This window comes from Saccopteryx leptura, chromosome 3, assembly GCF_036850995.1.
Source record: "Saccopteryx leptura isolate mSacLep1 chromosome 3, mSacLep1_pri_phased_curated, whole genome shotgun sequence".
In the NCBI taxonomy this organism is placed as follows: domain Eukaryota; kingdom Metazoa; phylum Chordata; class Mammalia; order Chiroptera; family Emballonuridae; genus Saccopteryx; species Saccopteryx leptura.
Window position 1 is genome coordinate 55,325,813 of NC_089505.1, and position 24,463 is coordinate 55,350,275.

The 24,463-nt window shown below is 42.7% G+C and overlaps 1 protein-coding gene across 2 annotated transcripts in view; it reads right to left on the minus strand.

The window, feature by feature from the left end:
- SOBP (sine oculis binding protein homolog) overlaps positions 1–24,463 on the minus strand; it is a 172,368-nt gene that overhangs the window by 64,779 nt on the left and 83,126 nt on the right. Inside the window, exon 5 of one of the 2 annotated variants that reach the window (XM_066373541.1) lies at positions 6,604–6,699. The exons of the other annotated variant lie outside the window; for it this stretch is intronic. Coding sequence (XP_066229638.1) covers positions 6,604–6,699 — 96 coding nt within the window. The remainder of the gene's footprint in view (positions 1–6,603; positions 6,700–24,463) is intronic. 2 annotated transcript variants of the gene reach the window in all.

Genomic DNA, 24,463 nt, shown 5'->3' on the forward strand with positions numbered 1-24,463 from the left:
AGACTACTGCTTATTAACTCTTCACTGCATGTTGGCATACTTAGTGCTTCATATGAATGATCTTGTTAACTCCTCAAATTGACCCTAAGAGATAGGTACTATATTTATTTATTCTCATTTTATTGATAAAGACACTGAGCTCAGGGCAGTTAAGAAACCTGCCCGGGCTGCAAAGCTGGCATGTCTGCAGAGCTGGGATCAGGCACCCACACTTATCCACCACACCACAGGGTCTCCTTTGGAGAACAAACACATGGTTCTCCACACCTCTCTCCAGCTCTAAGAACCACTGTAGTGTATTGTGTGAGAAGCCAGTGTGGAAACCAAACCATTATGCCTCTGGCATTTTTGTACAATGGCTCTGAAACTAGAAAGGCAAAGAAAGACCTCCATGCTTTGGAAAAGGGAGCTTGCCAGGGACCAAAAATCTACAATCAAATCAGGGTCCCTAACCCTAAAAAAAAAGTCCTTTTACCAGGGCTGGGGAACTCCAGCCCTCCCCCAGATAGCTTCTCCACCAAATACGCTACAAATAACAAGTTAAAGTAGGATTTGCATGGGTGGGAGGAGAAGGGAGATGGTCCACTCTGTACAGAACAAGAAGGCTCTGAACCAGAGCCACAGTGGAGCCAAGGGGGTGAAAAGGAAGAGAGAGCAGCAGCAGACCCGGCTGCGGAGCAAGGTGAAACAGGCATAGACAGAAGTAGCGGAATGAGCAGATGACTCAGGCAGGCTCAAGCAGAATCCATCCCCTCTGCTGTGTTTAAGCCTAGATGGTCTTGCTGGAGGCCATAACTGTGCCACTGTGACCGGACGTGCCCTTGTTCAGTCACATATTGGTCCATGTCTTTCTAAAACGTTTTATTTTTCTAAAACATAGTTCCAAAAACTGTAGGTTCACAGAAATATCCTGGGACTAACAGGATCTGGAGGGTGGCTGGAGAAAATGGTGGACTAGGCTGTCTCTCTCTAGACAGCAACCAGTCCCTGGGGTTTTCTGGGTCATTTTACACTCTGGGGCTTTTACAATTACTTTGTCAGGAGACCGGTACACGGCGTACTATATACGCATGTGTCATACGATATTTTAGTTGATGTGACTGGAGTCCAAGTGTGTCACCAGGAATTTTAATTCTCAGTGCCTGTGCTGCTCAGCAGTAACATCAAAGAAACTGTAGATATTCAAGTTGAGCTGGGACACAGATCTGGCTTTCAGCAAGGGGAGGACCTTTGGTTAATTATACCTACTTTGAAAAGCTTATCAAGTTTCAAGTGAAATGTGGCAGTTTCTATCACCTTTGAGGGGTTCTCATTATGTCTCCACCATCTAGCAGGAAGGTCCCAGCCGTGGTTAATATGTGACAGCAATCCAGGATGTCTCCGCATTCCTGTGATAAGGCCAACATGTGCTGATGAGCTGGACTGGGTTGCAAAAGGATCTGATCTTCTTTTCAAATAAATACATTTAGAACCAGGGGCCTGAGAGCGAAGAAGACTCAAGACATCACTGGCACCGTGGTATGTTCTTCACCTTATGGGCTTTTCTCACTGGATCTGATCATCGAAGTCTTACAGCGTTGTGCTGAGCAGGGAGGGGAAGCACACTGCATCACCAAGAGTCACTGGTTTTATGGATACATTGTCCCAAAGCTCCAATTCCCAATTTAATCTGTCAATGGCATTTTTCAAGCCAAAGGAGTAGGGTGCTAAAGATTTTACAAAAAGAACGAATATATTTGCTTCACATACTCCAGCAGAATGAAAGGAGGGGGGGGTGGGTAGAGGGGAAAGGGATAGATAAAGCAAGACTGATCAGTGTTGAAGCTGAACGATGATAAGACAAGGGGTTCACTACTCTGCTTTTGTATATGTTAGAAATTCTCTGTAAAAGTTTTTTAATCCACAGAACTACTAGGAATTTCCATGACTTGATAGGGTGATGTCAGTTACTGGACCTCTGCAAGTGGGCGGGCCTGCCAGCTCACCCCTTACCCTCCAGGCACTCTACTTTCCAGAACAACTATGTGCGAACTAAGATGGCACACGGGTCACCTGGCCTGTAATTTCCCACCTCCTTACTTTTGCCCATGATATTTCTCTCTGCTTTGAATGCCCCCTTCCCATACACCTCTGCTCTGACTATCAAAATCCAACCCACATAAGGCCTAAATCAAAGCTGTTCCCCCTTTTTAAGTCTCTAATTACCGCACGTGGAAGTAATCTCATCTTCCTTTGTACTCCAGAACTTTGCTGGTGCTCTCTTGAGGCACAGCTCACTGTGTGATGACAACAATCATGAGAATAAGAAGAATCATAACAACAGCAGCTAATATGTACTGAACGTTACTATGTACCAGGCACTTTAAATATGTTATCACTTTCAATCCTTACAACATCCTCTGCGGTTACTACCAGTTATTATTACCTTTAACAGCTGAAGATCTGAAGCTCAGAGAGATCCAACGGGTGACACAGACCCAATGTGATGCGATGCCAGATGGGTCTGTGCCCATGATCCTTAGCTACGCCACCAGAGTGACATGGTGTACATTAAAGTCTAGCTGGGGCAAAATGCTAACTTTCAGAAAGCTCTGAGAGTCCACAGTGCTGATGACCATAATACTGCATATGCCAAGTCTTCCTACTGACCTGTAAGTTCCTTCAGGGAAGGGACTGTGTCTTTTCTATTTTGTGTCCCCCACCATCGCTGTCTGGCATAGTGCCTTATGCATAGAAGATGCTCAGTAATGTTGTGTTAACTGGACACTGTGTTACTACAGAGCCGGTCTGTATTAGCAATTCTGACGAAAGACTGTCCACTTCCTGTAATCCACCTGTCTCCGCACAAGGAAATGAGATGAACCAATCAGTCTGCAGAGCGGCCTCAGTGCCCCTCCTCCCTGCCTTTTCTGTTCAGAGGGCCACAAAACTAAAATAGCTTTCATTACTCCCTACATCGGCCCTGTAAATAACCAAGAAAAAACTCTTCCCCGATGCAGTATTTATTTTGCCTCCAAACTGTGGGCTCCTTCCCTTTCCCTCTGCAAAAATCTCCACCCCTAACAGCCTTAGGAAAAGACAAAGGAAGTCAAACTTATGTCTAGATTATGACTTGGGAATTTGGAACTGAGGAAAACAGGCTGATTCCCCCCTTGAATTTCTTTTCTTATTTCCCCCTTCGGACTTCCTAAACCTGCTTTTTTTCCCAACCAAATGATACTACATCACGCTGCTGTTCTTTGACTATCGCTTGACCTTCTTCCTGAATGCAGTGATGTTCTCTGGACTGGCCCCAAGCACACTTGGGGAATAGGTTCAGTTGGCTTCACTTCATTCTCCAAAACCCTTTCAACATTCCTCTTCTTCTAGCTCCAGGTCTTCTCCCTCCAGGGACCCTGCTTATGCTATAATTCTGCAAGACCTTGCTCCCAGCTGGCTTTCAAGAACAGAGAGAGGACTGACTGATGAGAAGGTGTGAGCTCACAATGTGATTATGGTTCTCCTCTCTAGCTCTTTCTCCCACACCCACCATCGACATGAGCATTTGAACAGAGGCAATGGGAAGGTCTACCAGTCCCAAAAGAATGAGGTAATAATGGTAAAGGGACCAGCAATGCAGTTGAAATCTGGGACAAAGGCTAGTCACCTGTGCCTGGCTCTAAATAGTCCCTTTTCTGGGCTCCCATAGTCATGTTGTGGTGTTAGTGTGAAGTGAATTTCATAGTTTCTTTTATTGAAAGTTATTTGCCTTGGTCATAAATTTTGATATGCCAGCAAAATACCCTGGTGTGTATGTGTGTGTAAATGCCTGTCTATAAAGAGGCAGATGGGGCCTGGGGTGTGTGTAAACACCTATCTATAAAAAGGTAGATGGGGCCTGGTGTGTGTGTGTGTGTGTGTGTGTGTGTGTGTGTGTGTAAACACCAATCTGTAAAGAGGTAGATGGGGCCACACTGATTTGTGATCTATCATATGGTACTCAGGTTTTATCTCATGTCATTCATCTTGACGGCCTTGTATTTTCAAAATTAACAAAAAGCATAAAGGAGCTTCTGCCCAATCATCAACCAAAGAACCTTGGCCACCAAACTAAATAGTCATATGTGTTGTACAATAAGTGTGGAGGCACATATCACAGTTTGAGACTTAAATGGAAAAATCAATAGCCCACAGGAAACCTACAGGTGCACAGTAGATTTTTCTACCAGCCAGTCCTCCTTTGTCAGTGCCTTCTGATGACAAATGGCTGCATATTCCAGGCATCGATTTTAATTTGCTTTTGTTTAGATTCCTTAATATTCCTCCTCCCTCTTCTGAGGAGCAGTGGCTGGAGGGTGTGGGTAGAGGACAGAGACAATCAGCAGTCAATAATCAAGTTGGAGGGGACCTGGCCAGGGCCCTCTCTGTCGTCAGCACCCATCGCCCAGGGGGTTAGTTTTCCAGCCATCAGCTCCTGATCACCTGGGAGTCTGGATATACCCTGTGCCCTCAGTACTTGCTCAGGAGAGCCATCGGGCCCCCCGGGCCCCCCCACTTTGTAAGCCCCCCACTGCTCTTGCTGCAGTGAGCCATGTAAGATGGCACAACCACCCTTAGGCTAAGAAAGCACTTCGGAGTAAGTTTGCAATATTCTCTCGTGAATTCTTTAAAATTTTGCTCTAAGCTGCACTAAGAAAACTCCAAGGACTTCTTATTCCTCTCTGTAATGAACAGGTAGGGGCCTTTCCGGGAGAAGCATGCTTCCCAGGGCTTCACAGCCAGCCAAGCACCACCGCTCCTCTTGCAGCTAAAAAAACAGTACATTTCTCCTTGGAGAATTAGGTTTATATGTTTTTTTTTTCCTCTTTCTTCTCCTTTTTCTTTTATCATAGGCTGACCAAAGTAAAACATTTCTAGCAGTGGCTTAGAAGAACTAAGATTATACCAATCTCTCAAAACAACTGCCAACACAGTTTTATAGTTAAAGCACAGCAAGGATCACGCATGTATTTTCTCTAAAGATAGCTGCAGAAGACGCTTTCCTTCCTCCCACATGAACTGACCACAACCAAGACTCAAGCGCATTCAGTTTTCTAGTAAATAGGAAAAATAAAATAAAATATGGCATGTCACTTTGATACCAAGACATAGCCTAAATAGCCCCTATGGTCTTAGGCTGGATAACCATAACTGTGGAGTGAAACATTAAAATGGAACCAAATGAAAAGAGTTTCCCCCCCTGATAAGTAATACTAACAGGCCTGGAAACTCAAGAGTCCTAAAATAAAATATAAGGTGAGTTAAACTTTCAGGAGGAGAACAACTGCATTTACAAGCAGTGAATCCGCCTATGGACTGGCTGGTGGAGGGGACTACGCAAGCAAGCGGATTGTAGCCGCGCCCCGAGGAGCTGGGGAACTTTCTTGCTGTCAACATCTAACTGCTGCGGCTAGAATGGGTAAAAACTGTATTCTTCTCTCTTCTGCTGCTCTTTGGACACTTTGTTTTTAATAAAGACTTGGTATCAGAGCGAAGTCCAAACACTGTTACATGTGGGATTTCCTAATGCCAAGACCTGGCAGAGCTGCGTGCGCTGCAATCCGCCAAAAAACGCAACAGAAATGAGACTACCTCAAAGTGTAACAACTGAGCATCCTCATTCTCTTTCAGTGTTTCTATTTAGTGGGAGCAAATGTTTTTGCTTTAATGCAATTGAAAAGAAAGGAACATTTAGGGACAACAGAGCTAGATCCCTCATAAAGCTTCATTTTCCAAAGCAATGTTTGAATCTCTAAATAAATGACAATTCATTCTCTGTTTACTTTAGGTAAACAGAAAATGCATTGTGGGGCACTCATTTTCAAAAGCTAATCAAGAACATTAGGTCCCAACAGATTCATTTACTAGAAATATAATAGGCATTCCTGCTTGCTTTTCATCTTGTCTCGCTGTAAATGCTAACATGAACAGCACATTAACCCTGCGTTGGAACACAGTCCCTGTCACAGCGGATATCCTCTCTCTCTCTCTCTCTCTCTCTCTCTCTCTCTCTCTCTCTCTCTCTCGACTTGTAAACATCTCCGCATCCTATCGCTGCTTTGACTTCTCCAACTTAGGACAGATGAAAGTGCCTGATTGAGTTTGGCAAGAGAGTGTAGGAATACTTGAATTCTAAAGGGAGTACTGCGTGTCAACTCTGCTATCTTTCCTAGCAGAACAAAATAGTACCACGTTGTCTCCTAAAATAGTGTGCAATTAGAAAATGGGAGGAGGGGTGGAGGTGGGTTGTTGTTTTTTTCCAAGCTGCATGTTATCAACTATATGTATTTCTCTATATTTTTAACTTGACTAGCCATTCTCCAAATGGCTGCTTACAAACTACTATACAAAACAAGCTAATAAAGACAAGGTCATCCAAGCTCTATAATCAGATATAAAAGACTTACAAACAATTTGAGATCTTATAATTAATATTCAGTGATATCAGAATTAGCATTTAGAACTCTATATACAGAAAAACTATAATACTTCATAAATTATGTAATAATGAACAAACCCTTTCAAAAACTGTTTTCACTGTGCTAAAGTAACATTCTAGACTTGTTGTAAGTATATTATTCTTACAAGTAGTTCGCAGTTATTCTTGAAGGCAAGCCTTGGAGTTTCCTTAGCATAGTGCTGCTGGGGAAAAGTTTCAGCATGTCCATCTTCATCTCTAGCCTGAAGGGAAATATAATGGCCTATTTAGGGACTTACAAATAATGGAAGAAAAAAAAGCTAAAAGCATAACAGCTCAGATCATTAAACAAACGGGAATCCAGAAATAACAACATTATTAAGAAGTTTGTTTAAATACGCAGTACGCCTTTTAGATATCAAAATTTGGGATTTGTTTTTCTTTACATAGTTTAGTTTGACCGTGCAAATTCATTGTGGTGTAATAGTTAATGTTTTAAATTTTAAGCAAACCAAAACAAAAGAATTTTGTTGGAAATTACCACCACTTTAAGTCTTCCGGTGACTTTGGTTGCACATTTAGGATTATATGACATACGTACGTGTTTAAACTTTTTGGCATGCTTAAGCAATCTCTAGATAAAGCACTTTTTAAAAATTCTAATAGCAAGGCCATAAGAAAAGCAATTTGCATAGTTATAGTTTGCATTGTAATTAGAGATAAACTGATTCCCCTCGGTTTGTAAATAAAAATCTGAAAGGAGCAATGATCTAGTAAGAACAATGATTCTTCAATCAAATGCAGTTAAAAAATAGATTTAATTAAGAAGCTGCATTAAAAGTTACTGGTTATTTTGATCTACACTGTTAATTAAGAAAGCTGGAGTTTAAATGGAGACATTAACAGAACCCATCAGCAATACCACTTGCATACAGTCTTCTCTTTCTAATCTCCATCGGTTTCTGGTTTGGAGTTGGAGAGAAGGGAGAGGTAGGTGAAAGGAGGCATGTCTGCAGCACACTCATTAAATCATTCATTTGGGTGACACTTGCACTCTGCTCCGCTCACATCTCATCTTAGCCCTAACTGCTCTCTCTTTCCTGGCCTCCTGAAATCCACAGCTGAGCTGTCTCCCTCACATATGGCTTGCATATAATTATGCATATTCCATTTTGCACTGCATTAAAATGATGAGCTCCTGGCTCCCTGCCAGCTGATTTTAAAAAGCCCAAGTGAGGTAGGAAAAAGGAGAGAAACACAGGGAGAGCCGCACAGGAAGCAGCAGGTAGTTCTGTCTGCTGTCTCTTTAGATAAAATGTATGTCTGACACCAAGGGAACAGCTGAGAACTACCTGTTGTGATGTATGGATTGAGGCAGAGGAAACAATGAGCGTACGTCCAGGGTACAGCGATGACAGCATGTATGTATTGTTTCTCCTCTAATGGAGTGAAATCTGCCCGCTGACAAGTATCACTCAGGGCTCCTCGCCTACACTGGGAGGTTGTCATTTCAGAAAGGGTTCCATATTTGATACGTTCAAGAACGTATAGCTTGTTTTTAATAAAGCTTTCTGTTACTTATTGCAGGGTGGGAACTGGATCCAATTTGGAAGTGCAATGTCATAGGCAGTAATATTTGGGTTTCAACAAGTTTGTGGGGGGATTGGTCTGTTTTTATTTCATTTCTGAGCTTTATCAATAACTCTGGGGTTTAGTGCCTTTTATTTGTATCCCTCATCAAATCAGAGTAAAATAAAAACACAGTTGTAAGATTGGATTATATGTGACAGAGAGAAAAGTGTAAGCGTTGTCCATGTCCAATGGCTGTCAAGGCGCTGAAACCAGTGTTTTTTTTTCTCCCTGCTTCAGTACTTGTCTGCAGCCCCATTAGGGTTTAAGTTAATATAGCCTTAAAAGGGACCTGCTTTAAAGTGGAGTGTGTAAATAAAAGGCAGCTGTAAGAAAGCAGTAAGACGCCAATGGGCAGGAATGATGTTAGATTCTTCACAACTGAACTTTAAGCCACTCTGTGACGTCCAGGTCCTTTGAAGGCCGGGACAGCATCCACTTTATCTTTCTCTACTCTGTCAGGCCCAGTGTGTTATTTTTAGTTGGTATTTAACGAACATTTAAGTGATGGGAAAAAACCCATACAAGGATTATAGCTAGACCCTACCATAAACAACTCTGTAGAAAATGCCACTCAAACTATGCTAAACTTGCTGGGAGGTTTATTATATTACTGGTGCACTCTGATACATATGCTTGGAAACACACTCTGCATATAGTTTACAAGGGCTATTATTTACATATGTATATCTATATTCAATATATATGTATCTTGTGTATAAATATTCATAAGGTGAAATATGTTTATTATGCATGTACTATCTATACACATTCATACACACCAGATGCCTGGGGATATTTCGACATTACTGAGAAAGCTACATTCATTTCACTTACATGTAAGGTGCTCACAGTGCTTTTTATGTTTTTAAAGGACAAGAAAATTCTAAGACTTAACTGTGCTTCCTCCAAGGGGGGCTATAGATTTCATATAAAGCCTCATCATTTATGAGGTCAAATAAAGCAGAAGAGAAAAAAGAGGGCAATCGGGTGACTGGAAGTGGACAGAGAAAGCCGAAAACTTGCTTTTTTATTGAGACCTGTGTTTGCCTCTGCAGCAAATGCCCAGGGACCTGGGATGGTCTGCCTGTGACCATCTGGACAACCTGATTCTAGAGTCTGAGAAACTCCGCCCTCCAACCATGTGTTGTGTTTCCACCACAATTCCCAGGGATGGCAAGCGCAGGGGGTGAGGAGACCGCGTGCCATCACCCTCACAGGGGTGTGCACACTCCAGTTCACACCCCTCTCACCCAAGTGATGCCCTTTGCATTCTGAAGGTTTTTTTAAGGCAAAATGTTCAGCTATTCTTACCAGACTAAATTAGAATAATTGCATTCATCTAAGGCAGTAGTTCTCTAGTCTGGCTGCATATTAGAATCATCTGGGGTGATTTTCTCTTCTAACATATTGGTGCCCGACCTTTCCGCTCCCCACTCATCGTTCCAAAATCCTAATTTAACTGGTCCAGGGTTGGGCCTGGACATGAGTTTTTGTTTTTTGTTTTGTTTTGTTTTTAAGCTCTCAGGTGACTTTAATGTTCTGGTGGCAGCTGAGAACCACTGATCTAAAGCGTGTGCCTACTGGTATCGCGAGGGGGCTCTTGGCAGAGTTGGCAGAACACTGTCTACCCACCTCCCAGGCCCACTAGGTGCGCTGCTATGCAACTCTAGGAGGATAAAGGTTGTGGCCCCTGAGGTGGCTCTCACTTTAAAGTGTCAGAGTGACACTTGACAAGCTACTTGTGGGCAACACATTCTCTTCCTTTATTTTTAGTTTCTGGGGTAACAAATAATCTTAGAAGAACTACTAGACACTTCCTAAAAGGTCTTCTTGAGCCTCTCTAACCACATCAAATATCCCCAACTCTGCCCTCTCTTCGCCCCTTCCGCTGGCTGGTGTGAGTTGTGCCTCCTCCACCGGACTGGGGGCTTCCTGAGGGGAGGGCGGCGGCAGGGTCCCAGCCTCTGCCTGGTGCACAAGTAGGTGCTCAGTAGGCCTGGGCTCCATTGCCGTTCCACAGCAGCTCTGGGACGGTGTCAGACAAAACCCACAGGAACTTCTTACCCTACATGAAGAATCATTTAAGAACATTTTATAACCTCTTATATATCGAAGCCAGTGTCTTATTCTACATCTGTCCCATTTTGGATGGCAGACAATAGCATATCAAGGTGAGGGATGGACAGAGGGAGCTGACAACCCCTGCAGGGAGGGATGGTTAAACCCTGAAGATGTTTGGAATCACCGGTCATGGTAATAATATTAAGCAGACTGACTTTCAGCTGGTTTTATTATCGTTCTTAAGCTCTCTACAGATGATGCCTTCCCTAATTGCCTGTCTTGGACAGACCACCCATTGCCAGCTCTTGTATCCACTGGGGCCCGGAGATCTCTGTTGATGTCTGACTTTATTCTGGAATGACTGGTTCTGACAGAAGGAATGTCAAGACACATCATAATGAACTAACTCTCTCCATGTGTCTTATTCTCAATAGCCTTATTCTAACTAGTATGTTCAACATTTATGCCAACCATGGGGAAAAACAAATGGGAAACTATTGTTTTATATTTGACTACAAACGTGATTATCAGACCAAAGGTGCGTTTTTGATCTATTATTCCAAGACACCTTTACTTCTGCCATAAAATAGAAATAAAAATTTAAATCCTTCAATTAAACAGCCAGGGAATTCCCCTGTCTTGCTGACAGCCATGCATCCATTCTTGTGTTGTTGCTAGCATTTGAATATATTAGATTATGTGAGAAACTTAGACTAATTGCCTCTCTGCTTCAAAAAATCTCTGGCTTAAACAAACTTTGTATTCACCTTTTTTCCCTGTGAATCTTCACTAGTTCACTTTTTAATTTTGATTCTTACATAGAGCAAACTTTAGTTCTCTTGCAAGGAATTCATTTCCTCCTTGGACCAAAGCCTTGGTGCCGCGTGCATATTCAAGCAAGACCAACATTCTTTCTCCTCTGCAAGACTTTTTAAAAAATGTGGAACCTTCTAAAAACAGCTCCACCAACCTACTTCAGGAAAGTGAGATGTTTCTGACTCAATGAAAAGGTTGCCATTTAAGTATAAAGGTAATCAGGCTTCAGAGTTCACACCTCCTTACAACGAATGGGAGTTTACACCTCTGGGTCGTTGTGATTCCAGAATCTCTTTTGGAAACAAGAAAGGTTCTGCCTGGAAGGAGAGCTGGAGAGAGCTCTGCAGAGCTTCCAGACTTAGCTCTCCAAGGCTGCAGCAGATGTAGCACATGGCAGCTCACACATGTGCTGTCATTACCAGACTTGGGAACATCAAAAATAGTGCATCTCAACAATGTGGGAATAAGTTTAGAGATGACTAGTTGTAGGGGGAAATTATATTTTATAAATAAGTGCAGCCTTTCAGTGTGTTGTGAACTTGATACAAGGTCAGCTCATTTTCTCTGCCTCTCTGTGAAGTTCACTGGAATAACACAGAGGCCTGCAGATTACGCATCCACTTGAGTCACTGCCTAGTTAGTCTCATCTTGGTGGCCCAACTCCTCATAACTACAGTCCCAGTTCACTTCAACTGAGTCTCTGTCCTTTACCCAGAGGCGGGTTTAATGGTGGGTGTGATAGGCGCGTGCCCTGGGCCCAAATTTCTGAAGGGCACCGCAAAAAACTCAACTTTACACTTTTTCTAATGTTAGGGGCCCGATATTTTCTTCTGTGCCCAGGGTCTCAACTGACCTTAATCCACCTCTGCCTTTACCTCATTTTCTCAGGGTGAAACCAGATTCCACCTCTCTTCCCCACTTCTGGAAAACTCTTATTCATCTTTCAAGCCTGAGTTCAGACTGCAGCTCCTTTGGGAAGCCATTCAAGGCCTCTTCATCCTGGTCCTAACCTGGGCTCTGTGCTCCTTTGTCCCTGTCTGGATCCATTCCATTCATCACACTGTATTATGACCATCTATGCTGCCTCTCCCACCAATCTGTGAGGTCCATCAGTATAGAAACTGTGTTCTATTCAGCTGCAAATCTTTAGAGCCTCATCAGTTCCTGGCATATTATATGGGCTTCATAAATGGTGAGTGAATGAAAGGGTTCCTAGCCTTTAACCCTAGCAACTGGACATTCTGCCTTGCACTCCAGTCCCCAAAGGTAAGTGTTCTGTCCCTGAACCTCAGGAGTTCTCTCCGTACCTGAGACTTAGCAGGCCTCTGCCAGAGCTCTCTGATCACACCTACCTCACACCTGGATTTTCACTGACTACTCCCTGCATTTCTGCCCAACACCTGTCCTTCCCACTTGGTTAGACACAAGGGTCTTAGCCTCACTGCAGATCTTGTACTCAACTCAAATACTGGCCAATAATCCTTTTGTCCCACATGTTTCTTTCCTCTGCCTTCCACCTAAACTGACCATTGCTTAACAAAGGTTAGTCTAACCTCTGACTTTTGTCTCATCACCGAAAGTCCATTCCTAGATTAACCAACCTGGTACCTTGCTCCCTGTAGCTCACCTAGTTATAGTGCTTAAGTCAGCCTGGGTCTCCTCAGGGGTAACTCATCTTGGTTATGACTCCTGCTTGAGGGCGGAGACCATGCATTATGGATGAGGCCCCCCGTGCTCAGCAGAATACATTGTATAACAAACAATGCTGTAAATGTATGCTAACCGGATTATTTAATCCTTTGCTCTTCCTTAAACCAGGGGTTTTGTTTCTTTCCATTCTGAACTGCCTACTTCTACAAAGAATACCTCTTAAATATGAGTTGTTTCTATGCAAATATTCAAGTCACTGAAGAGGTCGCACAGAGTTGCACAGCTCGTGGACAGGACTGTGTGTGCATGCAGCTTGGGTAGAGAGGACTCCCCCTGCCACTGGGCCCCCTCGTCTGGAGATACCTCAGGCACCCAGAGACATGAATCTGTGGACCTAGGGATCTGCTCAATTCACATCACTATAATCTTTGCATTAGGGTCTCTTGTCCACCCTTTCATCATCATCAAAGATTGTACATGGATTCCCGCAGTAGTGCTGTTTTACTCTGCTCTTTTAACAAAATGTAGTTAAATGTCCATTTTGCACGTGTGCCAGGGGAGAGCTGTTTCCCAACGGTGTTCTTTCTCCACCCTCCTTGCCCAGCAGGCCGAGGGGCTCTCCACACCTCCTCAGCTCCTCTGACAGCTCACACATCTCTGATGTATGAGACGGACTGAATGGCTGCAGCTATTTTTTCACTCCCTGCAAACCTTTATATATATCATAAATTTTTAATATCCAATTTGGAGTCTTCAAAGAATAACGGTAACAAATATGCAACATGAAGATAATGGGAATCGAATCATGTTTATGGCCTCCATGAGCATCTCCTTAAACGATGTCAGGTCAGAGCCGCTAGGCGCTGAGAGTGGGTGAGGCCACAGGGCTGCTCTGGTGCCTGATTAATGGCCGCCCTTACTCAGGGGCTCTAATGGACTGCCTGACAGTTACGGTGGCAGATTCCACATCAGCCTGAAATACGGCCACCTCACCAACCAACATATATCATGCTCATCCCAGCACAGTCCAGCTGTGTCTAGAATCATCAGAGCAGTTGCTAAGTGGTTCTGAAAATCCTTGGTTTTACTTTTCATTTTTTCTCATCTCTTTCTCCTTTATTAAACAGGTGACCCTTCTGGATTTATCTTGCACTGCTCTGTGTCAGGTCACCTGAGTGTCTTTGGTAAGAACTGTTTGCTCAAAGGGTCCCCAGGTAAGGTCCAGGAGCTGCAGCATGCAGCCCAGTTCTCCTCTCATCCCTGCTGACGCCACACACGCCGCCAGCCCACCCCAGGCAGCTTCGGTTGAGCCCAGGCCCCTTGATCCGTGATGGATTATCCAGGCTACTATCCATTGCTGCCTTCTCCCACCTCCTGCCTCCACCCACGGCTTGCCACTTGGCTGTTTTACTGTTCATTTGCATCTATTATCCAGGGACTAGTGAGGGGAAACAAAAGGCAAGGAAACACAGATGATTCCACTTTGCTACTGGTGAGCGCCTATAAAATGCTCAAATAATTGGCCTAATCTAGGCATTTCAGGTGGTCCTTTTATTCCTGTTCTCTGAAATCACTGCAGAAGGGGCTGGACTCATGTCTTTATGTAAAGACCTCACGATGGCCCTCAGAAATTAGAGATAATATGAAACAGGCAAGGGCTGCCAGGGGACTCCAGGACCCCATCCGTAAGGCCAGGAAAGGATCCAGACGTTATGGGGAGATTTACCGTCCACAGGAAGTCTCCCCCAAAATAACCCGACCTCAGATGGGAATAGGAAACACGCCAGAATCAGATGAAGATACTGCTCTGGATAGTATCAGGAATTCATAGTAATGCCTAACATCCCTGCAGTCTTAGGTATACACAAGACACTGTTTTAAATGTTTCATATGTGTTAACCCATGTAACACACACACCTATACATACACCCAAACAAAAACAAAAACTTATAAGGTAGGTTCGAGACTCTATGGAGGAACTGAAGCAGAGAAAAGAGATTGCGTAGTGGACATAAAGTCACACGTCAAACGAGCGGTGGAACCAGGATTCAAACTCAGGCAGCCTGCTTCCAGAGTCCTCACTCTAAACCCAGACGATCTACTATCTCTCTGCTAGTGGTAAGAAAAATAAAATAAAATAAAAAAACAAAATAAGTGTGGAATAACTTGGAAATACTGTTGTCATTAATTTAAAATATATATATTATTAATTAAGGGAAATTTTCATAATTCCTTGGTTTTAGTATTCTGAGATTGAGTACAGCGAGGGAATTAAGAAAGGGGGGTATGTAATGATAAATGCTACTGCAGGGGGTGGGTGGTCTGCAAAGAGCCTAGGACAAGAGAGGCCAGAGAAAGCATGAGTCAGTAGGTCTCCGGCACAGCCAAAGGGAGATGGCACTTCAAAATTTATATAATTAATTCATTAAACAAACCAACCTCTTTAACCTGATTCTTATTAAATAACCCTAGGCTCACTGATCATATACCTAAGCCCATAAATTTCAGAAAGACATGTCCTATAGAATTCACACTTAACTATTCATATCCTTTATCACAGTTTCCTTTGTGAATTTCTAAAAGCATTATCAATATTATCCTATGATTTTTTATTGATTCCCCTCAGTGATGCTATACAGACGATAAAGGACATGTGTGTTTTATCTCATTTAGTCCTGGCGCTCTGGTATTTCAATGCCGACTGTGACTTGGGTTAACACGAGTCAGTTCATCAAAGCAGTGGAGACCCTTGGACAAATTGGTGAAACTGAGTCCCTGAACTTGCCAAGCTGAGAAACAGGCATGAACAGTGTTGATTCTTCAAGACCGGGGTTGTGTGTGGGTCTAAAGGCTAGTTTACCAGCCTCTGCTCAATACCACACCACCCTCCACCACTGGGAATAATGAAACAGAGCAACAGTAATGCAGCCCTGGCCAGGTCAATGGCTAACTAACTCAGTTGGTGGGAAGATGACTCTAGCAGTTTAGGTCATGGTCCTCCTGGGAAAGTTAGTTTGCTCTGTGTTCCAGTCACTCACATGCAGGTCCCAGCAAAGGCGAGATGGACACCAGAAAACATGTGAGAGGATGTGGATGAATCAGTGCACACCTCACACTACTTATGGAAGAAATCCCTCAAAAGGCATGCCCCAGTAACGACAGTCATGGATAGCTATTAGTCACAAACCGAAACAAGTGGTGTCCTTGAACTGGCTTTTAACTCTGAGGTTAAGGACTACAAATTGTGAATTAGCTGCAATATCTGTCAAAGACCATGATGTCACAATTTTTATCTGTAATAAAGGTTCACCACTCCCACTAGCAATTACAGAATGCCATAAATAGAGTCCAGACACAACAAGGTTGTCTACATCTTCTCTGGACAGTTCACGTGCTACGTCTCAGGCCACCCCATCCCCTGGGTGCCCATAACCTACAAAGTGGGCTTGCAGATGCCTCACATGCCTTCAGTAACCACCCGGCACCCTTGTCACTGCTTCTCTAGCAGCTCTGGCTGGAGCCTGCTTCCACGCCTTTCCCAGCTCTGAACCCTCACCCTCGACTCTTCCCCTGCCTGGGGCTCTTTGATCTGTACACTTGGCCTAGCTGGAGCTTGCTGGAGCCTTAGACCAGTCACTTTGGTCCGCCAGTCTAGTTGCCAAAGGAGGGTGACTGCTTTTGCCTGGGACAGTTTTATAGTCAACATCCTAAAATGGTGCCCCATATTCAATTTATCTTAAAAATAAGATTTTTTTCTTTTGCAAGAAACAGAACTAAGAATTATGCAATGTTTATAGAGATCTAAAATTGGCCTAAACATGAAGACCAGGACTAGGAGTAAAATCCTGACTGTTACTGTGCACTGTCCACACAGAGTCCTGACCAAGGTCGAGCAATGCTGTGATTTATGCCAGGGGAAGCAGGCAAAGGAGAAACCCAGGGAGACTCATCCATTCACTCTGCCCCTGGGTCTTTCAGAGTCTGAGGTGGGGATGTGACGCTGAACAGGATGGTCTTCCTGACAGCTTCAATTACGATCCATGTGCCACCTAACCTGTTAACAGAGGCTTAAAGGAACAAAGTTTAAATTGCCTTGTTTCCAAACCCAGGACCAATTAGCCTCTCTGAGGAGCCAAATGCAAAGATAGCAGCAAAGGGGCATCAGAAATAACCACCTTTGCTCAAATGACTCTCTCCAGAGTCTAAATTTTAAATCCCAGCCATCCTGCAGATGATGAATGGAGGTAACAAAAGGTGGAATTGTGGCATGTTTAAATAAGGCATAATCACGAGCAGAATTTGGTGTTGAAAGAAGGGTCTGCCAAAGCCAACAGCTGAGTGTCAGAGTAAGGTCCATTTTCAGATGATAACTTCATTGAAAAGTTGCTCCTCTGTCACATTATTATTATTACATCTCCAGCAGGTACACAGGGGTGGGCAAAAGTAGGCTTACAGTTTTTTTGTAATAAATAATACAATAATAAATAATTACACAAGAATAAACTGTGTATTCACAACTATAAACCTACTTTTTCCTACCCCTGTATTTTGGAATTAAAACCCAGGTAACAAAAGAGAAAATGACCTGAGTTTCAACATTATCTCTCTTTTTAGTATAATTGGGAACAAGAAGATATGGTTTTTCCCTGCACAGTGAGCAGCCCAGTCTCTTTTGTTTGCTCCATTCTCTCCCTCATCCAACTTTTCTGGTTACCAAAACTCCCAAACTATTCCAGTTCCTCTGTACCCTGTGTCTCATTGGCTAGGGTGGTTCTAGATATGAGATAACTGGGAGCCATACTGGAAGGAGGCTTGCAGACTACAGACTGGACCCAATAGGAGAGACTATCACTACTTCCAGAAACTTCCAACTCAGTGACTGTTTCGCAGAGCTGTCACATGAAGAAAGAAAACTCACTATAGAAGCCCCTTGACAGTAACATTAAGATTAAAGTTTGTGCTGTGCCAGACACCATGCTAAGCATTTTGTCGACTTCAGCTCATTAAAGCTCTCCAAATCTTTATGAGGTCTGTATTATCATTACCACCTCCATTTTTGCCAGCAAGGAATCTGAAGTGCAGACAAGTGAAGTAACTTGTCCAAAGTTAAAGAGCTTATAATGGCAAAGCTGAGCTCTGAACACGTGTCGCGACACCAGGCACAGGCTCAGCCCCCACACCACACTGGCTCGTCCCCAGCAACACAGTTAACAGAGGCAGCTCGGCTGACAATGAGCAATAGAAATGGTGTCTGTTGCTAGTAGGCAGAGAAGTCCTGGTTCATTGTCCCTGTGGGTCTTTGCAGGAGTGAGGAAAATCTTGCCTCTGGTCTCCCCTCTTCCTGGTGAAGCACTGATGCCCAACACAGCTCAAATGGAGGTGCTCTAAACGGAGGTGAGGACCTTCCTGTGGGTCAAGGTCTGAGGTCAGTCTACTAGGCCAAAGGCAACACAGGCAACATGAATTCAGCAAAAAGCTGATCAGTTTCAAACCCTAAACCCCAGGATGGAGGGCAATCGCCTTTCCAAGTATTCTGCACTTGAAGTATGGGGCAGAGAAGAGGGAAGGATGGGAGGCGAGAGAGGATGGGGAGCACACACCGTAATAGGAGTGTGCTGAAGGAGTTCCCAGCATCAGCAGGAGAAACTGTGGAGATGGGGAAGGATACATCTCTGAAACTGACAGACTTCTCACTAAGGGCCTGCTTATTTTGAAATCACTCTTATATTTCCGTTCCATTTGCACATCCTACAAATGAAAGATTATGAGATTCTAGGGTGAGAGTGGGAGCCTGAACTTTCTCTTGGGTATCAAGATTAACTGAAACATGTTTTCAAGAACAAAGAATTCTAAATTCACAGAACTCTTCTCATGGTTTTTGTCTAATTATGGAACAAAAAACTGTTATGGTTTGATGTGGAAAATTGTGAAAGGGGAATAAGAATGATCATTCGATAAGTATTACTTATATTAGCCTTCCCTTAGTTACAAAAATAAGCAATGTTTACATGCAACTTAGTGTGATAAAAAAATTTTTATTTATTTCTTGCCTTAAGGCAGTGGTTCTCAAAGGGTGCACCCTAGAAGATTTCCAGGTGCACCCTATGGTATTCCAGAGAAACATGTGCCTGTTGGGGACTAAAAAACCAACAGGGTTTTTGGAGTATAGATTTTTGGGAGACAGAGGTGTGGGGAATTGGCTGTAAGCTGACACTCTGCTCACCCCCCACCTCACTTGCCTGATTAGGTTGCAAAAGGCTGTTAAGCTGTGGTGCTGGATTGTTTACACTACCCGCCCCCATGTTCCCCGGAAAGACTGGAGGCAAGTTTCTTCTATCCTTTGTTTGGTGTAAAGTTAAGATGATACGTATGGTGGGGGTTTTCTGCACTCAACACAATTAAGAGTAAAAAGAGAGGAATTCTTCAATGTATTCATGAGGAAATGAGAGTTTGCCTTTCAAATATATGTCCAAACATTGAAGAAATCGCTAGGACATATCAGGCTCATGTTTCTCATAAACACAAGAATGAAAAAACACATTCGCGCTGGGTCCTGCCGAATTTACTAAATCTTACTAAGAATGTATCTATATATATAAAAAGATAACTTTTTTAATCCCTCTTTTTTACAACTTCTAAAAAGCATAACTCGCCTGACCTGTGGTGGCGCAGTGGATAAAGCGTCGACCTGGAAACGCTGAGGTTGCTGGTTCAAAACCCTGGGCTTGCCTGGTCAAGGCACATATGGGAGTTGATGCTTCCTGCTCCTCCCTCCCCCTTCTCTCTCTCTCTCTCTCACTCTCTCTCCTCTCTAAAAATTAATAATAAAAAAAATGTTTTTTAATGTCAGAATAAATTTTTGTCATATTTATTTCATTTAATTACCATAAAAGCACACTTGAACACTTGAACTTTTTTCTTTAATATTTGATTTAATTATTATAACATATTTCTCAGAAATTTGTATATAGTGTGCCTACAATTATTTGAAGGATTTTAAATACACCCAGATTTCAAAAAGTTTGAGAACCACTGGCTTAAGGAATGAAAAAACTTTGTCTTTGAATTACAAAAGTGTTTTACCCAATTCCATAAACTGTAAGTTCTACTACTTTATATTTATACCAAACCATTCTGTGTGGCATTGTGGACCCACAGAAAGCAAAGAGCAATGACAAGGGCAGTTGCATAACTTTTTTCTTAGGTCTTAATCATTCATTCATTCATTCATTGAGCATCTACCACGTGCCCAGCATTTTGTAGGCAATCAAACAACTAGCATCTACAATGAATGGTATTCAGCCCACATATTCAATGTATTTTAATTTTTTAAGTTCAATGATAACAATAAAGCAAATGATCCCTTGCCAAGATCTAACCATATACAATTTGGAGTGTCAAATATCATACATTTATCTCACTTAAAATTTATATTTCTAAATAATTATAATTTTTAAAAGGTAAATAAAAGCAAACCACAAAAGGCAAGAGTAGAAAATATTCTTGTGAGCTGACAAGAATTATGAGGAAGTAAAAAACGAGAAACAGTGAAGGCAATTCTTAAAAGACCGAGCACCCCATGTGCCACTTGGTTGAGAATATTAGTAGAAAGGGTTGAAGAGGGCCTTTTGGTAACAATACTGAGCTGAGTTTGATTTCTGGTACCACCAGTAAAATGGGGGGAGGGGCGTTGTATAACAACGAGCTCAGAAATTTATTGAAAGTATTAAATGAGATAATTTATCACATGTCCAACATAATTCCTGGCACTGAATAAGTACTCAATAGATGACAGTCATTTACATTTCACAAACCTACTTTCTTTTCTTAGAGAAAAAAACTCAGCTGGCAGAAAGTCAGCAGAGACCCACTGTCTTTTCTTACTATTAAAGTCTTGATTAAAATTGAATTGTGTGCAACTACAGAGCATGCCTCTCACCCAAAGGCAAGTGCCAATCAGAAGACGCTGGTGTAGGCTTGAGGGCTTTGAGAAATGCAGAAACATGCCCACTAATCAGGATCCTAACTCTACACAGCCTGGACATATCCATACTTAATGATCACGTCTATGTCTCTTCTGCCATCTACAACCCATTTTACTCTCTGCACATAAGGCATCATTTTGTTTTCTTTTTACCTCTTCATCTCTTCTTATATTTTATGAGCAGTATCTCTATCAAGAGACTTTCCACACTAGCTGAGCAGCTCTCACCCACATCACCCAGCCCAGCATTTGTGGAGACTGCTTGCTATGTTATATTCATCCCCTTAATCTCCTCTTTTATTTCAGATTTTGTTTATATGACCCATTTCTCTTTTTTCCTTAGTGAGTCTAGCCAGACATTTGGCAATTTTGTTGATCTTTTCAAAGAAGTAGCACTTTGTTGTATTGATTTTTACTATAGTTTTTTTTTGGGGGGGGTTCTATTTCATTTAGTTCTGCTCTAGTTTTTTACTATTTCCTTTCTTCTGACATTGGGTTGCCTTTGTTCTTTTTCTAGTTCTTTCAGAAGTAATATTAGGTTGTTTACTTGGGATCTCTTGTTTCTTGATATAAACCCATAATAATATAAACTTCCCTCTTATTACTGCTTTCGCTGCATCCCAGAAGTTTTGATATGTCATGTCATTCTTGTTTGTCTGTATGCATCTTTGACCTCTGCTTTTATTTTTCTTCATTTTTTAGAAGTACAGGGGATCCTCGGGTTACAACATAGTTCCACTCCCATGACAAAGTGATGTAACTCGAATTTTGATGTAAGTCGAAACACATCCTAACCTAACACAAACAGAACACTTGTACTTTTAACAGTCCAAAATGGCGTAGGTAAGCGCATTGGGGGACACCAACTCCCTCACTCATATGCCGCATTACTGCATATTCTTCCGCTGCATGCAGCCAAACTAGTTTGCCCATGTAGTCCATAAGTATGATGCTAATGGCATAAGCCAAAACACTCACACCTCAATTTTTAAAATTTTTATGGGAGTGAGCATTGTAAACACAAGATATCATGTCGAGACTGTCGTAAATCAAGGACAACCTGCACGCGAATTTCTAATCAACTGCTAATATAATCAACCCATAATTATGCAGTGGCTCTATTGGTTCAAGCATGGCCCCAGATGCTAAGGATAGCTCAGTTGGTCCAAGGATCAGCCTCAGGTGCTAAGGATAGCTTGGTTGATTTGTGCATCAGTCCCAGATGGGGCTGCCGATGGATTCCGGTCGGGGCACATGCAGGGGTCTGCCTCACTATCTCCCCTCCTCTCACCTTGGAAAAAAAAAAAAGCAGTGAACCCTTTAGCATTCATGAAAAATGTAAGCACACACACACACAAAAACCACACTTTCTATTGGCCCAAAGGATATTTGTTAATAATGTGTTGGGGGAGAATGCCAGCAAAGAATATAAATGAAGTCAATGTACAGAGTTGAAATAATGACTTATTTGCAACAGATAGATTATAATAGCACTGTTATTACACTTACTTGACTGTCATCAAAAACAGACCAACCCCTCCCTGTCTATTGGACACACCCTGCTGTAGAACCTATGGGTGGAGGAGCCCTGCCTTCTGGACTGGTGGCTGAAAGTTAAAGGACAGGTGAAAGGAAGTTATTGCCCTGTGACTTTGTTTCCCATCTGTGAAATGGGACTACTACTTGTTACCCATATTTTGAATGAAAGAATGGTGTAACCACCATGTAACACCAATGAAATAGCTCAAGAAAAGGGTCTGAGTTGTGTGTCCACTTATCTCTTTTGGTCAGAAATACTGTATGCTTTCAAACAAACATTAAGTTTTCAGTAAAGCCAGAAGAGGTGATCATTTAAATTTTAGGCAGCAGACATCAAAGTTAAAAACAATTAACCCACAAAACCTCTGGGTGGATTTATTTAGGTTAATGGATTTCAAGACAGATTCAAAGAGGGCAGTGAAAAATACAATTCCTCTATATCACTTTTTTTTCTTATCATGAAAGACGTTCCACTGGAAAATTTACTACAAAGACCAAACCACCATTACTTTCCTGCAAAAGGCTTGGCATGCTATGCTTTGCATGAGATAAAGGACAATAAACATTTCAGGGAAAGGAGAAAACATCAGCTGGTTTCCCTCATGTTATTAATGGAACTGATGAGTTTTTAAGCATGGTCTTGTCATCCTCATTAGCATAAGTGTTAATTACCCCCTCTCCTCTCCTACTGGGAGGGCAACCTGGACTCCAGGCTGACCTCAACAATGGCTGGCAACCCCCATGGGCCTGAGGGAGAAGGATGAGGTTAGGGCTGTATAAAGGAGAGTGGACAAATGAGCTAAGAGGGGGGTGGGGGCAAAAATGCAGGTGGCTGCTAGAAACAAGGGTCTCCTTCTACGGAGTGGGAGAGGCCCAGTGTCAGGTGTGAGGTTCCTCCACTTCCTCACGTCACGTACCCTGGCAGTTCTGGCCCCTCGAGGGAAAAGAACACTACTTTGCACATATGGTGGGAAGACTCTCATGCATCAGTTGAATACATACCGTACTACATACACATTCTGTTTTATCTCCAGGCCCAGCCGTGCTGCAAATGCTTGCAAATTGGAAAACCTTCTGTGCAGTAAAAATACGCACAGGAGAAGCTAGACTGTGACTTATAAGATGCGGCACTAGTCAAAAAAAGCCAAAGTAACGAAGAAGAGTCAAAGCATGTGCTTCGCACTCACTGCAACAAAGGCAGCTCTGCGAGGTGGGGGCTCACAGCCGGCATTTATTTCCTCCCCTTCATCCTGTGCCCTCAGGCCAGCCAACAGCTTCCCTTCCACACACTCGGTGCTCTCTGGGAGCCTCTGCCGCTATCCATTGCTGCTTTATGTATTGGAACGTTTAAAATTTATATGGAAAACAATTTCAGTAAAACTTCTTAGATAGTCCTTAGTAGGGGACAGTGATGAAATTGCTACACTGCTCACAAAAATTAGGGGATATTTTATCGCTTCATATACATTTTGATATATGCCGATTATATTTTATATTTTTGTCCTCCGTTTGGTCTAAGGTCTTCAGCCTACCTCCCTGCAATGGGATGCCGCTGCCCTCGGCGCATTGCTGGCACCGTTTTCACTTCCTAAGTGTTTCTAAAAGCAAAATCTGATATGCACAGGATTCAGGACTCCCTGTGTATTTGAGATATAAAAGGGGCAAAGTGGCGGCTTGTTCTGATCTTCCTATTTTCCCACTCTTCCTCCTCCTGACCCACAAAGAAAGTAATGGTTTCTAAAACGACTGGCACCTAATAAAGATTGATATAAAAATCTTCTCACTTAAAATCACACATATTCCTTTCTTTTCTACTAGCCTTGTATAGGAGTAGGAAGAAAGCATGAGAATGTAAAGATTCTTTAACAAACGAAGGCAATGTTTAATAGGGGTCAGTGTGTTAGGGTTTCTCTCGCAGTTTTTGGGCCTGCTGAGAATGGTAATGCCTCCTCGTTTCACAATGAAGACACAGATGTAGCCAGGGGATCCAACTAAATGCATAGAAAAATTATAACCCGGGGTTATAATATGGCAAGATGCTGACTGCGCAGAGTACAAAAGGAAAAGGGCAGAGTAAACCCAGAGTGATGCCCAAGATTGTCCCCACCATCGACTGGCAGCTCCTTATTCAAAAACACGTCTCTCCCCTCCTAACCCTTTCGTCAACAGGCTTCATAATCCTGAAGAGCGTGTGGCTTCTCTCCTGACTCATTCTGCGTGGAGAATTCACGATTTTGTTTCCCTGTTATTTAGAATCACCCTCCCACAATGCTAGGAGTGACAGAAGTTAACCCCAAAAGGTGGAAGCTCTGAGTTGCCTGAGGCGTGCTTTGGCTCATTTCAGT